The 19,703-nt window shown below is 38.3% G+C and overlaps 1 protein-coding gene across 2 annotated transcripts in view; it reads right to left on the bottom strand.

The window, feature by feature from the left end:
• ROS1 (ROS proto-oncogene 1, receptor tyrosine kinase) overlaps nt 1-19,703 on the bottom strand; it is a 106,614-nt gene that overhangs the window by 40,266 nt on the left and 46,645 nt on the right. The window contains exons 19-32 of one of the 2 annotated variants that reach the window (XM_064486745.1): nt 17,727-17,944; nt 17,254-17,414; nt 16,745-16,889; nt 14,861-15,123; nt 12,961-13,024; nt 12,436-12,638; nt 10,725-10,930; nt 9,595-9,881; nt 9,331-9,333; nt 5,169-5,345; nt 3,072-3,274; nt 1,527-1,671; nt 462-694; nt 198-374 (exon numbers count right to left, since the gene is read on the bottom strand). In XM_064486745.1, coding sequence (XP_064342815.1) covers nt 198-374; nt 462-694; nt 1,527-1,671; nt 3,072-3,274; nt 5,169-5,345; nt 9,331-9,333; nt 9,595-9,881; nt 10,725-10,930; nt 12,436-12,638; nt 12,961-13,024; nt 14,861-15,123; nt 16,745-16,889; nt 17,254-17,414; nt 17,727-17,944 — 2,485 coding nt within the window. The remainder of the gene's footprint in view (nt 1-197; nt 375-461; nt 695-1,526; nt 1,672-3,071; nt 3,275-5,168; nt 5,346-9,330; nt 9,334-9,594; nt 9,882-10,724; nt 10,931-12,435; nt 12,639-12,960; nt 13,025-14,860; nt 15,124-16,744; nt 16,890-17,253; nt 17,415-17,726; nt 17,945-19,703) is intronic. The other variant, XM_064486744.1, reaches the window with a different exon arrangement.

Raw genomic sequence — 19,703 nt, 5'->3', positions numbered from 1 at the left:
AAATTAATCTCTCTGGGAATTCTTTCCATCATAAATTAGTCTAGAGAGCTTACTCCTTCAATCTAGCAAACCTGAATCAATGAATGTTGTCAAATATATTGTTCATTTATAAAAGAGAGTGTTCTGGAGGTATAAAAAAGGACTTTGAATTTATTCTATGTCATAAAACAAAGATTTGCATTAAAAGTGAGATCTACCTTTTGGAGTTCAAACCAAAATCTGATGAAGTTAACATTAGATGGAGCCTTCCAGTCTAATTGCAAACTAGTATTCTCTGGAACCAAGGCATAAGGTTTCTCCGGTGTGTCAAACATTTCGACAGTGACAGGACGACTCTCAGCACACCACATTTCCTCGGCGTGGCAGGCCAAAACCTTTTCATAAAAAAGAGTAATTGCTTAACCTTTCCAGAACTTTGCATTTGAGAATGGCAATAAAAGTACCCAATACAGTCACCATACCTTTACCACATATAGTTTTCCACCGGACAGTCTAGTAACAAGGAGAGAGAGCCTTCCATTGGGATATTCACTTTGCCTTAGTGGAGTCTCAGGAATTGGGGCCAGATGTGAGATTGCCACCTGATAGCGGACTGACTCTTTTGGTCCATTTGGCTTGGGAGATTCTCTCCAGGATATAACGAGGCTGGTGTCTGACTGCACAGTTGTGTTAATGAGCCAAACTGCCTCTGGTACTGAAATAAATAGCAACACATGATAAGGGATGTTGCAACAGCTCTGAAAGATGGAAACAAATAACGGGGTCTTGGTTGAGGAATAAGCATATCATGTGAGCAGAATGAATGACAGATGTTCCGAAGGAAAGCCAGCCTCTTACATAATGGGAAGTTGACACAGGCTGCCCGAAAGACTCTCGCTTATTTTTGCCTAATGACTAACTCATTCTCTGACTGCAGCTCAAGAACATGGCCAAAGATGAATAATTCAGTTCTGGTGAGTTTTGTGAATGCCATCAGAGACACCTGAAAGAAATGGCATCACCTCATAATAACTGCCCCCTCTTAGAACACCTTTTTAGATTCAAGATCCATTTTCTTTAAGGCAATGATGTTAGATTACTTTAAATCTCAGTGGCCTCAGTAAATTTCACATAGAGAAAAGGCTTGTCTTTCCTAGGTCTCACCACATGTACAATGTGGATAAATAAATGTAAAGAGAGTGCCACTGTGTGGTAAGACCAAAGAATGGGTTTCTGGTCACAATGAATCAATGGTGATGTTTTGCCTTATAGTTGCTTTTTGTTTTGATGGAATATTATTTATCATCTTCTAGTGTTAGAGTAAGAATCAGGTCATCGATTATAAATCAATAAAAAATGTTAAAAAATAAAAAATAAAAGAATCAGGTCATCAAAATATTTTTCTGAAAATGCATTTTCCTTACTAAACTTTAAAGAGCTCACATAATAAATATTACTTAGCATCCAGATAAAAACCAAATATAGACACACACGTGACATTATCACAAAATTCCACTCTAAAAACCCACACCACGCCCATAACTCACCTCCACTTTTAGTTTTTCCCCAAATCTCTTTTCCCAGAGGTAACTGTTCCAAAGGATCTGAATAATAATTCTTTACAGCTATCTGTATCATATATGTTGAAAATGGCTGTAAACCTTCAATAAGGGCTATACTCTTCTGAAATTCCTGTAATTAATTAAAAAAAAATCTGATTCTTATTTTTTTGTACAAATGGGGAGAAAGTATTTAATCTAAGAGGAAAAAAATGACAATGTTCACTGTCCTAGTCTGCCCAGACCTGGGTGGTTTAATGTCTCCAAGAATTAATGCCAAATGATTGATTGGCAACCCTCAGTCAGTTTTGTGACATAATCATTTCATGTGGGAAGCTAAATTCCCAGTGGACACTATCTCATTAGCATTGCATTAGAAATTCAGCAAGAAGGTATTGTAAGGCTGTGATATATTAGTGAATACAATAAAAGATTAAGCTACATTATCTAATCATTTTTAGAAATAAAGTTTAAGAAAATAAAAAGGCTTTCCTTAGATCAATGGTTCTCAACTTTGGTTATATTTTGGAATCATCTGGAAGTTTTAAGAAAATACTAATGCCTGGGTCCCACCCCCAGAGATACTAATTGCACTGGTGAAGCGTGGGCCCAGAGATATTAAAAGCTCCCATTTGCCGTCAAGGTTAAAAGCCACTCACTGCCTTTGACCCCTGTTAATCAGTGTGAAGACAACAGGATAGATTAGCTGTAATAAGAGAAACGTCCAATGCCAGAAAACCCATCTTGGTCTCTGAAACAATTTCTCTTAGAAATATGTAAAGAAAGTTTAAAATAGATAAAATGAAATAATAAGAATCAGTGTACTTTCTGGCAAAGTATACAGTGCTTAACGACCAATAGATGATGGTCAAGTTCATCTTTACATTTAGTTAAATAATAACACAAAGAAAAATACTGGATACCTTTGATTCCATCACAAGGACAACTGAAACACCAGTGCCAATGATGAAACGAATTGTGTCTATTCATTGATTCAAGAAATATCTAGTGAATGCCTATTCAATGCCAAGTACTATGCTGGGTACTAGGAATACAATAATGAATAAAAACAGATATAGTTCTTGCATAATAGCACATTTCACAAAATATAGGACATAAAAATATAATGTACAACTTTTATATTTGTATTACCTATATGCTATGGAGGAGAGGTACACAGTAATGCTATGTCTGTCCAATTCCTTTCTTACCCCTCAATCTGCTGGAGAGGCCACAAAAGTGTCTCTATCACTTTCTGGGGTAATTAGATTATCAGGGAGGGCAACAAACCCAGCTCTTTCAGTACACGCAGCGAACAGGTACTATATGCAATCCACCAACTGGTTAGAATTAATATACGCCTTGAAGCTTAACTTATACTCAGACAAGAAGACTAAAATATAATATTTTTGGATAAATCAGCTGTAAAAGTTTGCATAATGGCCTGTTTCAGAACATAATAAATAATGCAGCTGAGAATTTTCTTTTTAGAAAAGGGGCATCTTGTGGAAGGACAATCAGCTCCACTCTTACCAGCATTCTATCTTCCAGTTCAGAGCTGTCTTTCCTGCCATTAACTTCTTTGTAATAAACCAGGTACGTTGGAGTAGGGCTGGTGATTCCGTACCACGTGAGGTTTGTCCTGGCAGGTGGTAATCTGATTGTGAGGCTGGTGTTAGTGGCATTAAGTATAGTCGGCTCTGCAATATCTGAAGCTAAAGACAGAAATGCTCTATCTAAAACAATAATATAAAAAAGATTAAATATATACACACATGTATAAGAGAGAAACAGCAGATTCATTTAACATCAAGGGTAATATCCTTTATATTTATTTAACTGATAAGGTATGATATATTGGAGTGCTGGAAATGTTATCAAGGACAGGAAGACAAGCCTTTCATATATTTTGAAGATCTTTAAATGCTGCACAGAAAGAGCAAAGTAACTGGTAATTACTTCAAATTGCCAGCAGATGGAGTTAAAGTACCCTTAATAACGGACCCGGACAGTAGCAATATAAATTGACCATTCTTTTATTTTGAAGAAAGTAATGAGCAACTATATCAATCATATTTTAAATGAATTACAGCTATGAAAACTGATACTACCTTTGGGACTTTTATTTTTAGAGATACGTGTGTGTTCAACTTCAAATAGAAATGGCATGGACTTTTTAAATCTCCTAAATGAATTCTTTTACCAAAACGTGAACTTAGCTTATTTATAAATTCTCCCACTTTTCATATTGTATAACTTACATAATTTATAACTGAATACATTTAAGCAAAGAGGCTTTGTTTTGTTCCTTTCCGTCCCTTTGTAAGAGGGAATTATACTTAATTTACAATAACATTGTGACTTTAACAGCAGAGAGAGCTTGAAAAAACTCAGAAACCACTCTAGGTTTGAATGTTCCCCATGAGGTTATATAATGCTGTTTTTGTTTTTGGTTGGTTGGCTTTTATATTTCAAGTATTCTTTTATTATGACTCTCAGCAAAAAAAATATGTAGTCCGTTCTGCATCACGTGATACACGCATTCCTAAAAGTCATCGCATTACACAAAACGGCACAATAAAATCCAGAGAGTTTATGGCAGAAATCAAGTTGGGGCACAACTTCACGAGTGACACATTAAACAAAATAGATAGGAATTTAATAAACATGGTAGCACAAATATACACATGTTAAATGCCTGACATACTTAACACTACAATAACTAAGGTGCTTTACCCAGAAAAAGATCCGAAGTTTTAATGCAATGATTTTTGACACTACCGGATGGTCTAAAATAGCATCAGAGGAGAAGAAAGATGGAAAGAAGGAAAATTATGGGATTGAGAAGAGAAAGAGGACAGAGAGAGAATGACAGGACCAGGGTTTCATGTCTAAGATGGCCTGTCACAGCCCAAGCCATGGATACACATGGAGATCAACGGCGACCAGGGCAAAGGGCAGTCGCGGTGCCCATCAAATCCTGACCGTCTGGAGCAACGCTGAGAGCACAGCAAAAAAACTGGAGGTTAACAACACAACATTGTAAATCCACTGCACTTCAGTTAAAGAAAGAGTTTGAGGACCATCCCTGGAGGAGACATTATGGGACTTTTCTGGTCCTAAACTGGGAGACCAAGCTGATTTGTGAAGGAAAAGCTGGGCTGGTCTAACAAGATAACTCACAGGTCTAGGAATGTGAAGGAGAGGCTGGGCTGGGCTAACAAGATAACTCACAAGTCTAAGTATTGGAATACTGATCTGAGCTCTGCTAGACTAACTTGTAAATCTAGGTTAATTAGTGTTGGTTTGCTGTTCATGTTTTTTGCTAGCCAGCTGGGTTTTCAAAGATACATATCTGGCTTTGGAATGTTGGTTTGCTGCCTCCCTGCCTCCACTTTTGTGATGATAATGCTGCTAAAGCTGTTCCATGCCTATTGGCCAAATACCCCAAGCTTGTACTTTACCCTATAAAACCTCATGTGCACGTCCTGGAGGTGCTCAGAGCTTCGGAGCAGAAGCCCCTCTGAGCCCGACGGCTTAATACATCTGAGTACTCCAACCCTCCGAGTGGTGCTTGTTTCTTGACTGGCCTGTCGTTTCCGTAACAGATTAAGAAAGTGAGTTTATTACCTGGAAAAGGCTGCAGAACCGAACTGTAAACCAAGATACGCTTACTCCTTGGAGTCTCTACCTGAGAGAGGATGACCCCATTGCTTTTCTTTACTTGATAAATCTGTGTGCTGTCCTTTGCTGTGGCAATCCAATAGAGAAACTCCCCATCTACAGTTAAGCTAACAAGCGTTTTTCCTGTTGACGAAAAACATAAACCAAAAGAACATAAAGAACAAAATACATATCTGATGTTTTCCACTCTCAGCGATACGTGAAATCCTTTTTCTGTAGCATAACTGCTAAATTTTGAATCTTTCTATCATTTCACTATGAAAAAAATAACTTTTATTTTCTGTCGTTAGCCTAAGGATTTTATAGCTATTTTCTCACTGTATCTCCATATCAAGCCAACAAAGTAAATATTATAATTAGTAGCCTCGTTTTGTAGAGGGGTTAAATAATCCCCTAAAGGCCACAAAGTCAGTCAAGAGCAGAGCCAGGATTTAAAATCTACCTGTGGGACTCCAAGTCAAACAACGCCAACTGATGGGAGGTACTGGATGAGGCACAGGGCTCAGTGCCTCGCTCAATATTTTTATAGTGATTTGGAATGAATGCATAGTAAACATATTTATCAAATGTGCAGATAATGCATGATTCTTACTGTCACTAGTATGTTTAGTCACTGACTTGACATTCAAAAATATCACAACAGAATCATGAAATGGATTGAGATTTAACAGGAACAAATGTAACATCCTAAATTCAAGTTTAAAGTCAAATCTATAAATAATGAATGAAAGAAATCTGGCTTAATAGCAGTTAACACGACTGGGATATTATGCTGTGCACCAGAAATTGACACCTTGTAACTGACTATACTGCAATTAAAAAACAAAAAAGACGATGGGTTCTTCAAACGGCAAGCAGCCCAAAGACCTGATGCCACTTTGAGCTGCAGTAAAAGACAACTTGGGAAGTCCTAGGCCCTCTGCACTGACCAGAACATATTGAAGGTACCGTGAGTCTTTATGGGGCAACATTTAAGATGACAGTGAGCAGCTAGGGTGAAACCTCAGGAGGGTGACTAGGACAAAGAAAGATCTAGAAGCCACATCACCTAAGGAGTAGTTATAGACGCTTGAATTTTTCCTCTAAAGGAAATGCTGAGAACGGGCTATGATGACAGCTGTCTCTACATAGTTGAATGGCCACTATGCAGAAAGTGATTGATTTATTCTTTGCAAATGTAAAGGTCAGAACTCAGACCAATGAATGAGAGGAATGGGGAGAAAAATCTGGCTGAACATAAGAAAAATACCTAATATTTAGAATTGTCCTGAAATTAGACTTCCTTACAAGGTAGTAAATTGTTTTAGAAGCATGTGTTCGAGCAAGACTGTTTTTGTAGAGGGGATTACTTCTAATATGTCAGCTAAATGATCTCTAAAGTCATTCTGATTTTCCAATTTTAGGATTATGTATTTCAATTATGGATTCATGAAAGACTGACCAGTTCTGTACCTATAAGATAATGGCCCATTAGATAATTCTTGCATATCAGATGTTAAAGAAAAATTATTCTGACACTTGTCTAAATGGTAAGGAAGATTTTAATCAAGACTATTGCAATATTGCAATCCAAATACAACAAAGACAGCTGGGGGTTTACAGCCAACAAGCAGAATGAGGGAGCTAATGGACAGAAATTACTAAGAGGAGACATCAAGGGGAGGAGGATTCCTACTAAACTGGCCTAATAGGATTTTTGCTAAAGGCAAGCTAAGAACATCAAGAGTGGAGGATGAACGTGATCAGATGCCAAGGGTCGGGGAATCTCTTTAAACTGATTTGGCTTGCTAGAACTGGACTCAGTAAGGATGGACACCCAAGGCCAAGTCTGAAGCCTAGCTGAGAATAGAGTTCAGAGGAGCCTAACTAAAGTTTGATCAAGGAAAGAGTGTTTGTCGCAGATTCAACATAAACAAGTCATTCTCCTAATAAGAGAAGTTCAAAACATTATCTTTACTCTTAAGCCCATTGGAAGTACACTGGAATTGTTTCTAAAAGGCTCTGGGTAACATGTCAACAAAACCATACATGCAGTTATAACGCACAAACACAGACACTCAAACACACACACACACAAACTTGCAATTTCAAAACTTTACTATATAGTCGAGCAATGACCACTAGCACTTTTGATAATGGAAATAATTTATATCTGTGCTGCCCAATACAGTAACAATTAGTAACCTGTGGGTTCTGAGCATTTAAAATGTGACTAGCATTGCTGAGGAGTTAAATTTTTAATTAATTTAAACTTAAATCACCCTGTGTAACTAGTGATTACTCTACTGGACAGTAAGTAATAGACCCTTAAGAATATATGGGGGTATTTATCAATTAATTAATTTTTTTATTGAAATATAGTTGGTTTATAATATTGTGTTAATGCCTGGCAAACAGCACAGTGATCCAATTATATACATAAATATATATGTATATTCCTTTTCATACTCTTTTACATTATAGGCTATACAAGGTATTGAATATAGTTCCCTGTGCTATACGGTAGGATCTTGTTGTTTATCTATTTTATATATAGTAGTTAGTATCTGCAAATCTTGAACTTCCAATTTACCCCTTCACCTCCCCTGTTCCTTCCTGGTAACCATAAGTTTGTTTTCTATGTCTGTGAGTCTGTTTCTGTTTTGTAAATAAGTTCATTTGTATCATTTTTTTAGATTCCACATATAAGTGATGTCATATGATATCCTTCTCTTTCTGGCTTACTTCACTTAGTATGACCATCTCCATGTCCATCCATGTTGCTGCAAATGACATTATTTTATTCTTTCTTATGGATGAGTAGCATTCCATTATATTTGTATGTGTGTGTGTGTGTGTGTGTGTGTGTGTGTGTGTGTGTGTGTGTGTGTGTGTGTGTGTGTATACATACATTTATACCGCAACTTTTTTATCTATTAACCTACTGATGGACTTTTAGGTTGCTTCCATGTCTTGGCTATTGTAAATAATGTTATGAACATTGGGGGTGTGTGTTTCTTTTTGAATTAGAGTTTCCTCTGGATATATGCCCAGGAGTGGGATTGCTGGGTCATATGGTAAGTCTATTTAGTTTTTTAAGGAATCTCCATACTGTTTTCCGTAATGGCTGTACCAAACTACATTCCTACCAACCATGTAGGAGGGTTCCCTTTTCTCCACACCCTCTCCAGCATTTATTGTTTGTGGACTTTTTGTTGAAGGCCATTCTATCTGATATGAGGTGATACCTCATTATAGTTTTGATTTGCATTTATCTAATAATTAGTGAAACTGAACATTTTTTCATGTGACTATTGGCCATTTCTGTGTCTTCACTGGGGAAATGTTTGTTTAGGTCTTCTGCCTATTTTTGGATTGGGTTGTCTGGTTTTTGTTGTTGTTGTTATTGAGTTGCAAGAGTCGTTTATATATTCTGGAAATTAAGCCCTTGTCAGCTGCATCGTTTGCAAATATTTTCTCCCATTCCATAGGCTGTCTTTTCATTTTGTTTATAGTTTCCTTTGCTGTGCACAAGCTTATAAGTTTAATTAGGTACTATGTGTTTATTTTTGCTTTTATTTCTAGCCTTGGTAGACCACCCTAGGAGAACATTGCTAAGCAGAGAGTGTTTTGCCTATGTTTTCTTCTAGGAGATTTATAGTGTCTTGTCTTATATTTAAGTCTTTAAGCCATTTTGAGTTTATTTTTGTGTGTGGTGTGAGGGAGTGCTCTAACTTCATTGATTTACATGTAACTGTTCAGCTTTCTATGGCAGTATTTAGAGTGTTTTTTTCCTATTATAATTACTCTTAATTAGGAGATTTCCAAATCATTTTAGACTTTCAAATATTTCTTCGACAAGCACATGAATTTCAATAGATAAACATGTCAAGTATTGAGCAACTCATGCTGAATGTGGAGACAATAAGATCATCAGAATGTAAGGACAGCACTGAAAGTAAGATCGTGGATGTTGTAGTTAGGCCTAGTTTCCAACACCAGCTCCTCTATTAATTGTGGCCCTTTGGACAGGTTTTTCTCATCCTCATTTCCTCATCTGTAAAATGAAGATACTAGTATCTGCTTCACTGAGGTGTTTTGAAGAGTAAATAAGATAATGCTTAGTAACCTGCTTACAATACATAGTTGAGCTCAACAAATTGCAACTCTACTCTTAGTTATAAAATAACAACAGAAAAGCCCCCCACAGATCCAGAAAACTATGTTACTACCTATGTACAATTTGTCTGAAAACCGTTTGAATTCTACAAAACCACTTGGCACAGTCCAGAGCAAATACCATGTATACATTCTTCTGAACACAGGAGGAGTAATAGGATAGGGACTGCTGCCACTACTTGTGAAGATCTACAGGCACACATGAGTGTCTTACCAAGCAGAGCAGGCATCATGGTAACTTGCCAGCACTGACATCCTTCCAGATCCGTGGCCCAGATCTCTTGCCCTTTGACAAAGTATATCTGTGGCTTCTTCAAGTCAGAGGTGTCAATAGTCATTGCTCCACTTAACTCCAATTCAGTCACATTGCAGGAACATTGGCTCCTTCCAGTTGGATGGTTTATGGCTGTGGGTTGCAGAATTTGGTGCAAGGTCTGGTTTATAATACTGTAATAGAACATCTGAGATCCAAAATTGGAAACTTCTGTCCAATACAGGCGACTGTAGGGGATAAAAAAGACCCTCCAACTTACTGAGTAAAACATATTGCAAATATCAGTTCCTAATGAAGATCAATCATTTCTAATGATGGTGGGGACAAATGTCACCTTTGGAGAGAACATGTCCTAGTGTTCAATAACCCTCTGAGATGGAAGAGGTCACAAGAAGTCTAGTTTGTAGCCTTTTCCAATGATTTCTCAGTAAATGTGTTTCCAACGAAAGCCGTGGACTATAATGACCTAGGCAGTGTATTAAATGGCTCATTAAAGGTTGTAAATGTGAAATTCATTTGCATACTTTTTATCAACACCATCTCCATTCTCTTCCTCTCAAGTTTGTTTCTGCTTCTAAACTAGTTACCAATCTAGTTTCAAAATAGACTATAATCATGCTTATGTCACAAACAAAATATATCTTTCCAGCCTGAGGAACTCCTGTTCAGTTGCTGGGTAGAGACCTTAAAATTCATCTCATGAGGACATCAATTAAAGATGAATGAGCCCAGAACAGCATTTGCCGTGTAAGACATGCTACCTGTCTATCTCCTGCTCATTCCTGCTACTATCTCAGACCCCTTCTTGTCCTTACCAACTGAGGATATTATTAAATTTACCAGTATAAAAATAAACTGTGGTTTCCTGCTGGTAATTAACCTAATTTTAGGTTAGTCGAATTGCCTGTGTGGAATAATTTTACATATTGGTGGTTGTGGGCTCATCATTTATACATAGAATTACTATGTTAACGTAGTGAATCAAGGACATGAAGCATCCTACTGTGCCATCATTGACTTCTGATAGTAAACCAGAGATACTACATTACAGACACTCACACTTCACGTACCTTAAACAGGGATACACAGAAAAAGAGATTATTGTTGAATTTCTGTTACAAATTTTCAGTTTCCTGGGATATTTCACCTTGTTTTCAAGATCAAGATCAAATATTTGCATTCCATTGTGCAATCCTTTCAGCACAAAGTAGAGATGCCTTGAAAGCCAGTCAACTGTAATCATTGTGATATCAAAAACCAGTGCATCCCGGAAAATCTTAACAACAGGCAGAAAACACAATCAAGAAGATATTGGTCATTTTCTTCAACTTTGAGGGCTCTTTTTGTAATCAACCATATTACTTATTTACCGCAATTCTCTTTCATAATCCAAAACCTCAACAACTCTTGATTGTGTGCCTTTGTAACACTGGTCCTCTTCTCACACTGTATATTTTCCCCTAGTTAATTTCAACAACCATGGCTTCAGCTGTAATCTGTAGACCAGTGTTACAAATCCACATCTTCAGGCAAGATCCCTCATTGTGTTACTGATTCAAATATCAAACTGCCTACTGAGTATCTCCACTTGAATGATCCCAGAAAACAGAATTCATCACCACACCCCCCAAATCCCTTTTTCTCCTGCATTTTATATTGTTACGGATTTTCAACACACTCCAGGAGCAATCCTGACAACTGTGGTTCACCCTTGACATCTTTCTCCCATTACTACCCATAGAGAATTAGTCCCATTTTAAATACCTCCCCAATTTGTCCTCTCCTCTCTCACCTCGCTCCCTCTTACTTCCTGCCCAACATCTCCTGCTTGGATTTCTGTGACAGCCTCCTACTTGTCTCAGATGCAACCTTCTCTAAATCATCATTCACATTGCTAACAGAGAGGTCTTTCTAAAACGTAACTTGATCAGTTAATTGACAGTCAACTCCTTAGCACAAAAAAAAAAAAAAAAGTCCGTTAGTTTAAGGCTCCTGCTCAACTCTCCAGGTTTACCAGCTGCCCTTCACCCTGCCCTCACCTCCACTCCATTCCAAGATCCTTCTATTTATAGCTTCCTGAAGAGGCTATGGCTCTCTTGCTTCCCTGATTTTGCAGTTGCCGCTCCCTCAGCTTTTCCCCACCTTCACCTGGTTCATCATCTTTGTACCCAAGATGTCTTTCCATTCTACCTCTACCACCACCACCGTACCTGGACTAAGCATCCATTCTCTGTGATTCCACTGCATCCTGCCCTTAGCATGGCCCTTGTACTGTCTTCTGCCTGTCTTCTCCACTAGCTAACGTTCGGTGAATGCCTGCCACATGCCAGGCATTGTCCTGAGTGCCTTACATGGTTATCTCATTAATCTTCACCCTATGATGAGGGACTACACAACCATAGTGGTTAAGTAAGTTACCGACGGGCACAGATCTAGGTTGTCAGATTTCAAAGCGCTCCCTCTTAATCACAAAGCAATACTGTCTTCCTAGTGTTAGACTAATACTAGACTGTGTTTATTCAAGAACTGTGACTTTTTTTTTTTAACCTCTATCTCAGGTAGCACAGTGCCTTAAACCCAATAACTGCTAAATTAAGCCTGACCACATTTGTCCAAAACCTAACCTGAATTCATTTGTGACTAAATCATTATACAACATCCGTCCCGTTCACAGTTATAATCTTAATGGCTTAACCGCTGGCCAGTCGTTTTAATTACAGCATGGTGTTATCCACAAATGCTCCACTTCCTTCCTTTCAAAAGAATTACGTAGGAAAACACCTCTGAGCTGGACCGATCGTGCATGCTCAGACGGAAGAGTGCGTCTCCTTGCGCAAAGTACCCCACTGCATCGTCGGCCGTGTAGCCCATGGCACTGATGTCTCCTTCCGCCGAAAACGTCCACACAACTTGATTTTGATCCATATCTAACAACGCTATCTTGTTGCCAGAAAGAGTTATGAGGTATGGAAATGGGGTGATTTCTAAAAACAAAACAAAACAAAAAAAAAAAAAAAAAAAAAAACCATAGATAATACGTACAGAAAAACAACTTCAGCAAAACCCCTTGATTCAGTATCAGGCCGTTCTGAAATCCATGAGCCTCCTTTGGCTTTTCTCCCTACACTCCGCTCAATCGAGACCGCCCAGGTGCTCTAATCTTAGGTTTGCTTAAGCATGTTTGGTGATGATAAAGACTGATTACCTTATTTGACTTTAATTTCAGCTCAGAGATAGCACTAGGGTATCCCTGAGAATACCGAGGGTCACTAATTGTTATTTGCTCAGGTTTTAGATAATAAATACCTGATGTTTTGGACTTTACTATGTCAGAAAATGGGCCAGGTCCTTTGGATGTGAAGACTCGAACCTAAAGAAAGAAAAGAAAACAAAAGAGTGCATTCAAAAGTGTCCTCAGTGACAATAATTAAGTTCTGAGACTGATAAATGACTATTTCATCTCACAGTTATGAGATACATTAAGAATAGTTTCAAACAGTTATTTACATCAAAGTATATAGCAATAAATCACTAAGAGGAAAAATATTGTCCCAGACTCATGTTGATAGATATTTTTTGTCTAGAAAAGTACAAAATAATGGCACAAATCTCTCTTGCAAAAGATCTCAATTTCTCAAAAGGATCCTTAGCTACTTCCAGAATTAGGTTACGTCAAACATTTAACAGAAAGAAAACTATATAGACTACAGTGAACTTCCACTTACCATGAAATCACCAACTGGAAGCTTCAAATAAATAAATTTCCTGTCCTTTTTAAAAAGGAGATTTATAAAATGAAAATAGTAATTAACCCTTATATTTGAAAATAAATTGTGCATTTCAAACCACTTTTACATACATGATCTCTTTTGATCCTCACAACCACTAAGAGTAGAAACTGGACAAAGATAATAATTAAAGGAAGTAAAACCCATCCACAATGACACATGGAGAAACCGCCATAAGAACCAAGTCTTCTATGTATATGCTTTTCTCCTCACTGTGCCACACTGCATCCTAACAGCAAAGTTTTTTTAAAACAGGTTTTATTAGATGTCCTTTACTGTGTAATAGTTATTTCCACTTCCAAACCTTGCCTGTGTACAATAGCCTGAAAGAAATTTGCCACAGTCATAATAGCCTTGAAAGATAGACCCTCAAGTGCCCTCTCAATCAACAAAACACTGGATTGTTTTTATTATACTTCTAGTATTAAATCTATTTTGCTATATTCTATAAACTACTAAGTGTCTTGAGAGTGTGTGTGTGTGTGTGTATCATGGTGTGTGTATACATATATATCAAGCAGTCTTCACTTTTGCATGGGACCATGTTAAGTAAATCTCATGTCTGTCCATTCATAGCACTTTGCAAAGTTCTGTGGTGACTGAGATTTGAACCTATATAAACATAAAGGCAAATACGCTTAACCAGAATATTTTTTTAACTGGAACACACATAATTCTTAATAAATAGGAACGTATATTAACACCTTTTATGTACTTCTTTTTTGATTAGTATCAAAACTACAGATCTCTAAAACACTCCCCAAAACATTATATTCCCTCAAAAGAAATGGAAAACAACTCTATGTATGTACATATATATGTACAACATTGTTCAGCAACCTGGCATTTAATGAGGATGTGAAAATCATCAAGCCTTCTATCATAAGTGGAAAGCTGTCATTAAATTTAAAATGTCAAAGTAGATGACATTGCTTTTTACTTCAGACCCTCAGCTTTTATTTCCTTTGGTAGCTGCAGGGGGGGGGGGGCTCCAGATGACTCACAGCAGTTGACGTGATATGGTAGAAAGGACCCTAGAAGCTGGACCATAGCAGCCACTTCCCAGCCATGCAGATTTGGCAACTCACTGATATACCCAAGGACATAGCTCTTCCTTCACAGACAGTGTGAGGATCAAATGAGCTAATGAATATAAAAGTACCTAGTGTGGTACATGACCTATAGGGATGGAGTCAAAAAAACAGCATTTGTTCCAAATCTGGAAGCAAGAAAACAGTCAAGATGTCCTCTACCCCAGCTGTTCCCTCTCCCTTCTGGACCTCTGCTGCCCACTTGACCTCTGTGATCACAGCCTACCTCAAAGTATCAACAGAATGGCAGAATTCTTAACCTAGTCCTTTAATCAACCTTCTGTTTACACTATGAAGACCACTGTATCCCCATTTTCATTCTCATACCTGGAAGGCAACAGTGTACCCAGGACTCATGCCCTGAAGTTGAAAAGACATCACTGAGGGAGTGACAGTGACAACAATCCAGTCTTCAAATGTTTTGTTTGTGTCACTTTCTTTGGATATTTGATAGAAAATTTCAAATCTTGTTAACACACCATTTTCATGCTTAGGTTTATTCCACGTAAATTCCACCACAACTTCGTTCTTGTTGTGGTATTTTTCACTTGGTAATACAAATATTCTGGGATTCTCTGGTGCTGATGGAACTGAAAAGCAGAGATACAGAGAATATGAGGTCAACTTCTACTGCTCATAATGAGGGTGCAGAGCAACTTAGTAATAAATATTTCTCATTCTAGTCAATTAAGATCTATCTTCTTCTTATAGATCTTCAGGAGAGAATATTCCTTAGATTTCTTCAGATACCTATCCTGATATTTCAGGAAATCTTCCTTACCTCCAGCCTAAATCCTGCTGACTGCCACAGAGACACATCTTTCTTGTCTATGGCTGGTATAGATGGAAGCTTGCTGGTTCTCCTTATAAAATACAATATTTACTCTCACCCTGGAGGTGGAAATGGCAGTCACCAGTAAGGAAGACAGTATCTCTGTTCAGCCTTTAGCCAGTTCGGGGTTTAGATACAGCATATCCAGGATCCAGCCCCTCTCCACTTGAACCTTCCTGGGAGGCAGGAAGTCACCTGAGAGTATGGTCTGGCTGTGGCCATTTATTCAAGAGCTAATCCAAGTAGTTAATCCTCTCCCAGTCCTTTGATTAGTTTCCTCTCTCTCTCTCTCTTAATTAAGAGAAATTCCTCTGCCTGATTCCCAAGTCATTCTCTCCAAGACATCCTTCTTCCTTCTTAGGATGCCTCCACAAGGCCCCCTCCCACTCCGCCACGCCAATCACACTGCTTCTTAATGTTCGGCACGCACATCATTATCCAGCCCCCAGGCCTTCTTACACTGTACTTACATGGGGTACCTCCTCTTGCTTTACCTGTTAGAGCCCAACTAAAGTTTCCACCCCCCAAGGCCTTCCCTGGCCATCCCCGTCCATGTGCACGGCCTTCTGCTAAGAATGCAGAGAGGCAGCTTGATAGAGGAGGAGGTCTCATCGTCTCGTTTACTCACTCTACGCCACTGCTACTCAGTTGTCACAGTCTTCTTTCTGTTATCCTCAGCAGCAGGTGCATTTATCTCTCCACTGTTTAATGAGCTCCAGCAGAGAAAGCACCTTCTCTTATTCCTCACTAAACCCCCCCAGATCTAGTATAGGACTGGCACACTGTCCTACCTACATCAGAGGTGTGTGAGGATCAAATGAAATGATACAATAACGTTTCTGACACACGATAGGGATGTAAGAAATGTTTAATAAAGGAGTAATATACAGAAATGTGCTTTGTATGCTTTAAAGTGATAGACACATGTAAAGATGTACTTTCCTTTTTTAAAATATATTTCAAAGAAAAACATTAAATTTAGACATTGGTTATTCACCTACAGAAGATTCTGAGTTACCGTCTGTGAAAACATCTGCCAGTAAGCCTGCCTTTCAGGAGATTTTAACTGCTCTGAAACCCCCTTTTTCCTTATGAAGCATTTCACAAATTACCTGAAACATGTTTCTGCATTATACATATATCATTATAGTCAAGTGAAACAGTCTTTAAGAAATCTTTGAAATATTCTTTTGGGATCAATTATGCATATTTATTTTAGTGGTGCTAACCTAATCTCCAAAAGTCATTGAAAGCATATTGAATCTAAACACATGTACAAAACTGACAGTTATTTTTTAAAGTTATTAACTATCCATTCTAGATGATGGAAAGTGAGGTTTTTTTTTTTTCCTTTTTTAAAGATATTTTAACCCCTGTACCTGCTTCAGGTGCTCGGAGTGATAGAGATGTTTTGGGGCCCTTTCCCCAGTAGGTATAAGGAGTGACAGAAAGATTAAATAAGGCATAGGGCTCCAGCCCTTCCACAGAAAATACAGGTAAAGACTGTTGTTCACTAGCCAGGAACTAAAATATAAGCACAAAACATTATTTTCTTAGGGAGAGAATCATAAAATCTTTTATTCCTAATTAATTAAAATTGTCAAACCTTGGTTCACATGTAAAGTTAAAACTTTCAGTTTTGGAAACACTAATGTTGGTAAGTTCCATGCTATTCCACATAGACCAGTGTATCTAACACTCTGATAGTTAACACTAACCACAAAGCAATCAGAGACTGGCTGTCAGGGATAATCTTAACCAAATGCTACAGGAACAACGAAGGAGGTGGGCTTGGCTAAGTCAAGAAAGTACAAATCAGTACGGGCAGGGCTGATGCAGATGGTACAGTCTGTTTGAAAAATGGAAGTTACTAGAACCAATGCCATACCTTAGAAGGAGCACTAAATTCCACACTGTAGAAAATTACACCCCAATCCACTGCTGGAGGAGCATTCCAGAGGATTTGAAAACTTGAAGCATTCCCTTCAATCATAAAAGAAGACTCTGGAATGAAATCTGGGATAACCTTAGGGGTAAAGGAAAAGTTCCCTACAGGATGAAAGAAAGAGTAGAGAGACAGAATTTAGGATTATTATCTTCACAGATACATGGAAAATTAATAGAAATTACTAATAATCAGTACTGAAACAAAATTTTCTTTTCCTTTCCTATATCCTGCGAAGTATCTTTTTTTCAGTCTGTAAATTTGAGTTAAGAGTAAAATGGCTGCAGGTAAATCAACAGAAACTTCTAAAGCCTTTTTCCTCTTAAAACAGAAGTCTTAAGAACAAATCCCAACCTACACGTTTATTTAACTGAAAGTATGGAGGAGAGCGGGCAAACAGGAATAAAATACTGTACCTGGCAGAGGCTTGAGGGATGTCTGAATAATTGTGAACTGATGAAATTTGGCCGGTTCCAAAACAGAGACGCTAGTTCTCTGACCTATTTCCTGAGCCGTGATAATCCGAAAGCCATTGATCCAGAAGAGCCGGCCGCTGTAGTACATCAGCGCGTTCTGGGAAATGTCGGAAGTACTCCAGGCTGCGAACTCCGTGATGGTGGGATCCCCGGTGCTGCTAAAACACGACGGCGATTAGCGTGTGTATCTGGAGTGGGACAAGGGCTGGTACACGTAAGGACTGGAGAGAAGTGTGTGTGTGTGTGTGTGTGTGTGTGTGTGTGTGTGTGTGTGTGTGTATGTCTGTGTGTGTGTGTGTGTGTCTGAAAACAAAGAGAAAATACTTTGCAACAATTATTGCCATTAGTCTTAGTTCCACATTAAGTTGCTTTTTTTTACATTTTTCATGAAGTGTACCTAGAGCAAATTTCCTGGGGCTTTTCTTATGAATGTGATACTGCAATGGCAAGAGTGTTACACAGATTTTAGTAATACTTGTGACTTTTGGTAACACGCTGTATCAAAGGCACAACCTAGTGATTTATTTTTCCTCACTGTGGCACCCCTCCCTCCTGTTCTTGGTTAGTCATCTTATCTACTTGCCATTCATTATTCTAGGCTGTTTGGTCCTTCACTTTGTACTGTTCACAGCTGTCCGTTGCTTCAATGATACTTATCAACACCCATAGCTCCATCAAGATGCTTCTTTTCAGACCAGGGAATTCAGGAAAACAGACTATTGTTGAAATTGCTTTTAAAGTTTTTTCTCAATGGCGAGGAGTTCTACAATAGCTTTTACTTTAAAAATCTGCTTGGTTGTTTCTAAAATTACTCCAGTTGCCTAGGACTCAATAGAAACGATCTCAGTGATTCTCAACCTTTTGGAGTGGTGATTTGACTATTTTAAAAATGGTATCTCTAAATCTTGTTAAAGTGTTGACATTGTCCTCTTTGGAAAAGTATGAAGTATGGCACTTAAAATGAAAATAAAAAGTTTTGTTTTGAGAGTTTCATAAGACCTCCTTGAGAAAACTGAAACTATCTCAAAGGACCATGGCCGGGAGTTGTGAAACTTATAAAGAAAAAATCCACTCACCAGTGCTATTCCCATAGTCCTTTTTCTTGTTAAAAAAAAAAAAAAAAAAAAAAAAAAAAAAAACACAAAAAACTTTGTTCATCCCTAGTCAGTTGTAAAAGCAAGATCCGGTTTGCCTTTTGGACTTTCACCCACTTGTCTAATTTTGCACTTTGTTGTTTTGACTTCTCATTAGAACTTTCCAGTCTCCTTGGTGAGATAATATAAAACCAAATTCCACATGGAAGGGAAGCTCACTCACCAAGCAGGATGCACTTGGCCTAAGGAGGCTGGACCTTCTGGACCACCCACAGAGCTGCCCCAGCCTAGATCCTGGGGCTGTATTCATGTTAGCCTTCCTCACACGGCTGTTTGTTCAGCATTTCCCAAAACAGTCCCCTTAACAAGGAGACCTGATAGGGTCAGAGGAAGTCTCTCTTAGAAAACGGTGTTTAAGCTGAGCCATGCAGTCTGAGCACAAATTAACCAAGAGATCTGGGTTTGTGGGACCATTTTAGGCAGAGGGAACAGAAGAGGATTAGGCTCCCTTGGAGCAATATACTCAGTCCTGACATAGCTAAATATGCCTCAACTTTTATGACACATGCACGCTTTTCAACCTCCAAGTTGGATAATGTTGCTGTACTGGTAATAGACTCATTCTTTAATAAGCCAAAGGTAATGGCTATGAGGAAAGAGGAGTTTGAAAGGCATCTCCATTATAGTTGTCAAGTGCAGTATATGCTTAACGACAGCAGACAGCTAATCTCATCTCTACTATAAGCTAGAAATACACTGGCCAATAAGGTAGCCACTAACTACAGGTGACCCTGAGCCCTTGAAATGTGGCTACTGCAATTGA

This window comes from Camelus dromedarius, chromosome 6 (genome assembly GCF_036321535.1).
Source record: "Camelus dromedarius isolate mCamDro1 chromosome 6, mCamDro1.pat, whole genome shotgun sequence".
NCBI lineage: Eukaryota > Metazoa > Chordata > Mammalia > Artiodactyla > Camelidae > Camelus > Camelus dromedarius.
This window is presented reverse-complemented; position numbering and strand designations above follow the sequence as displayed.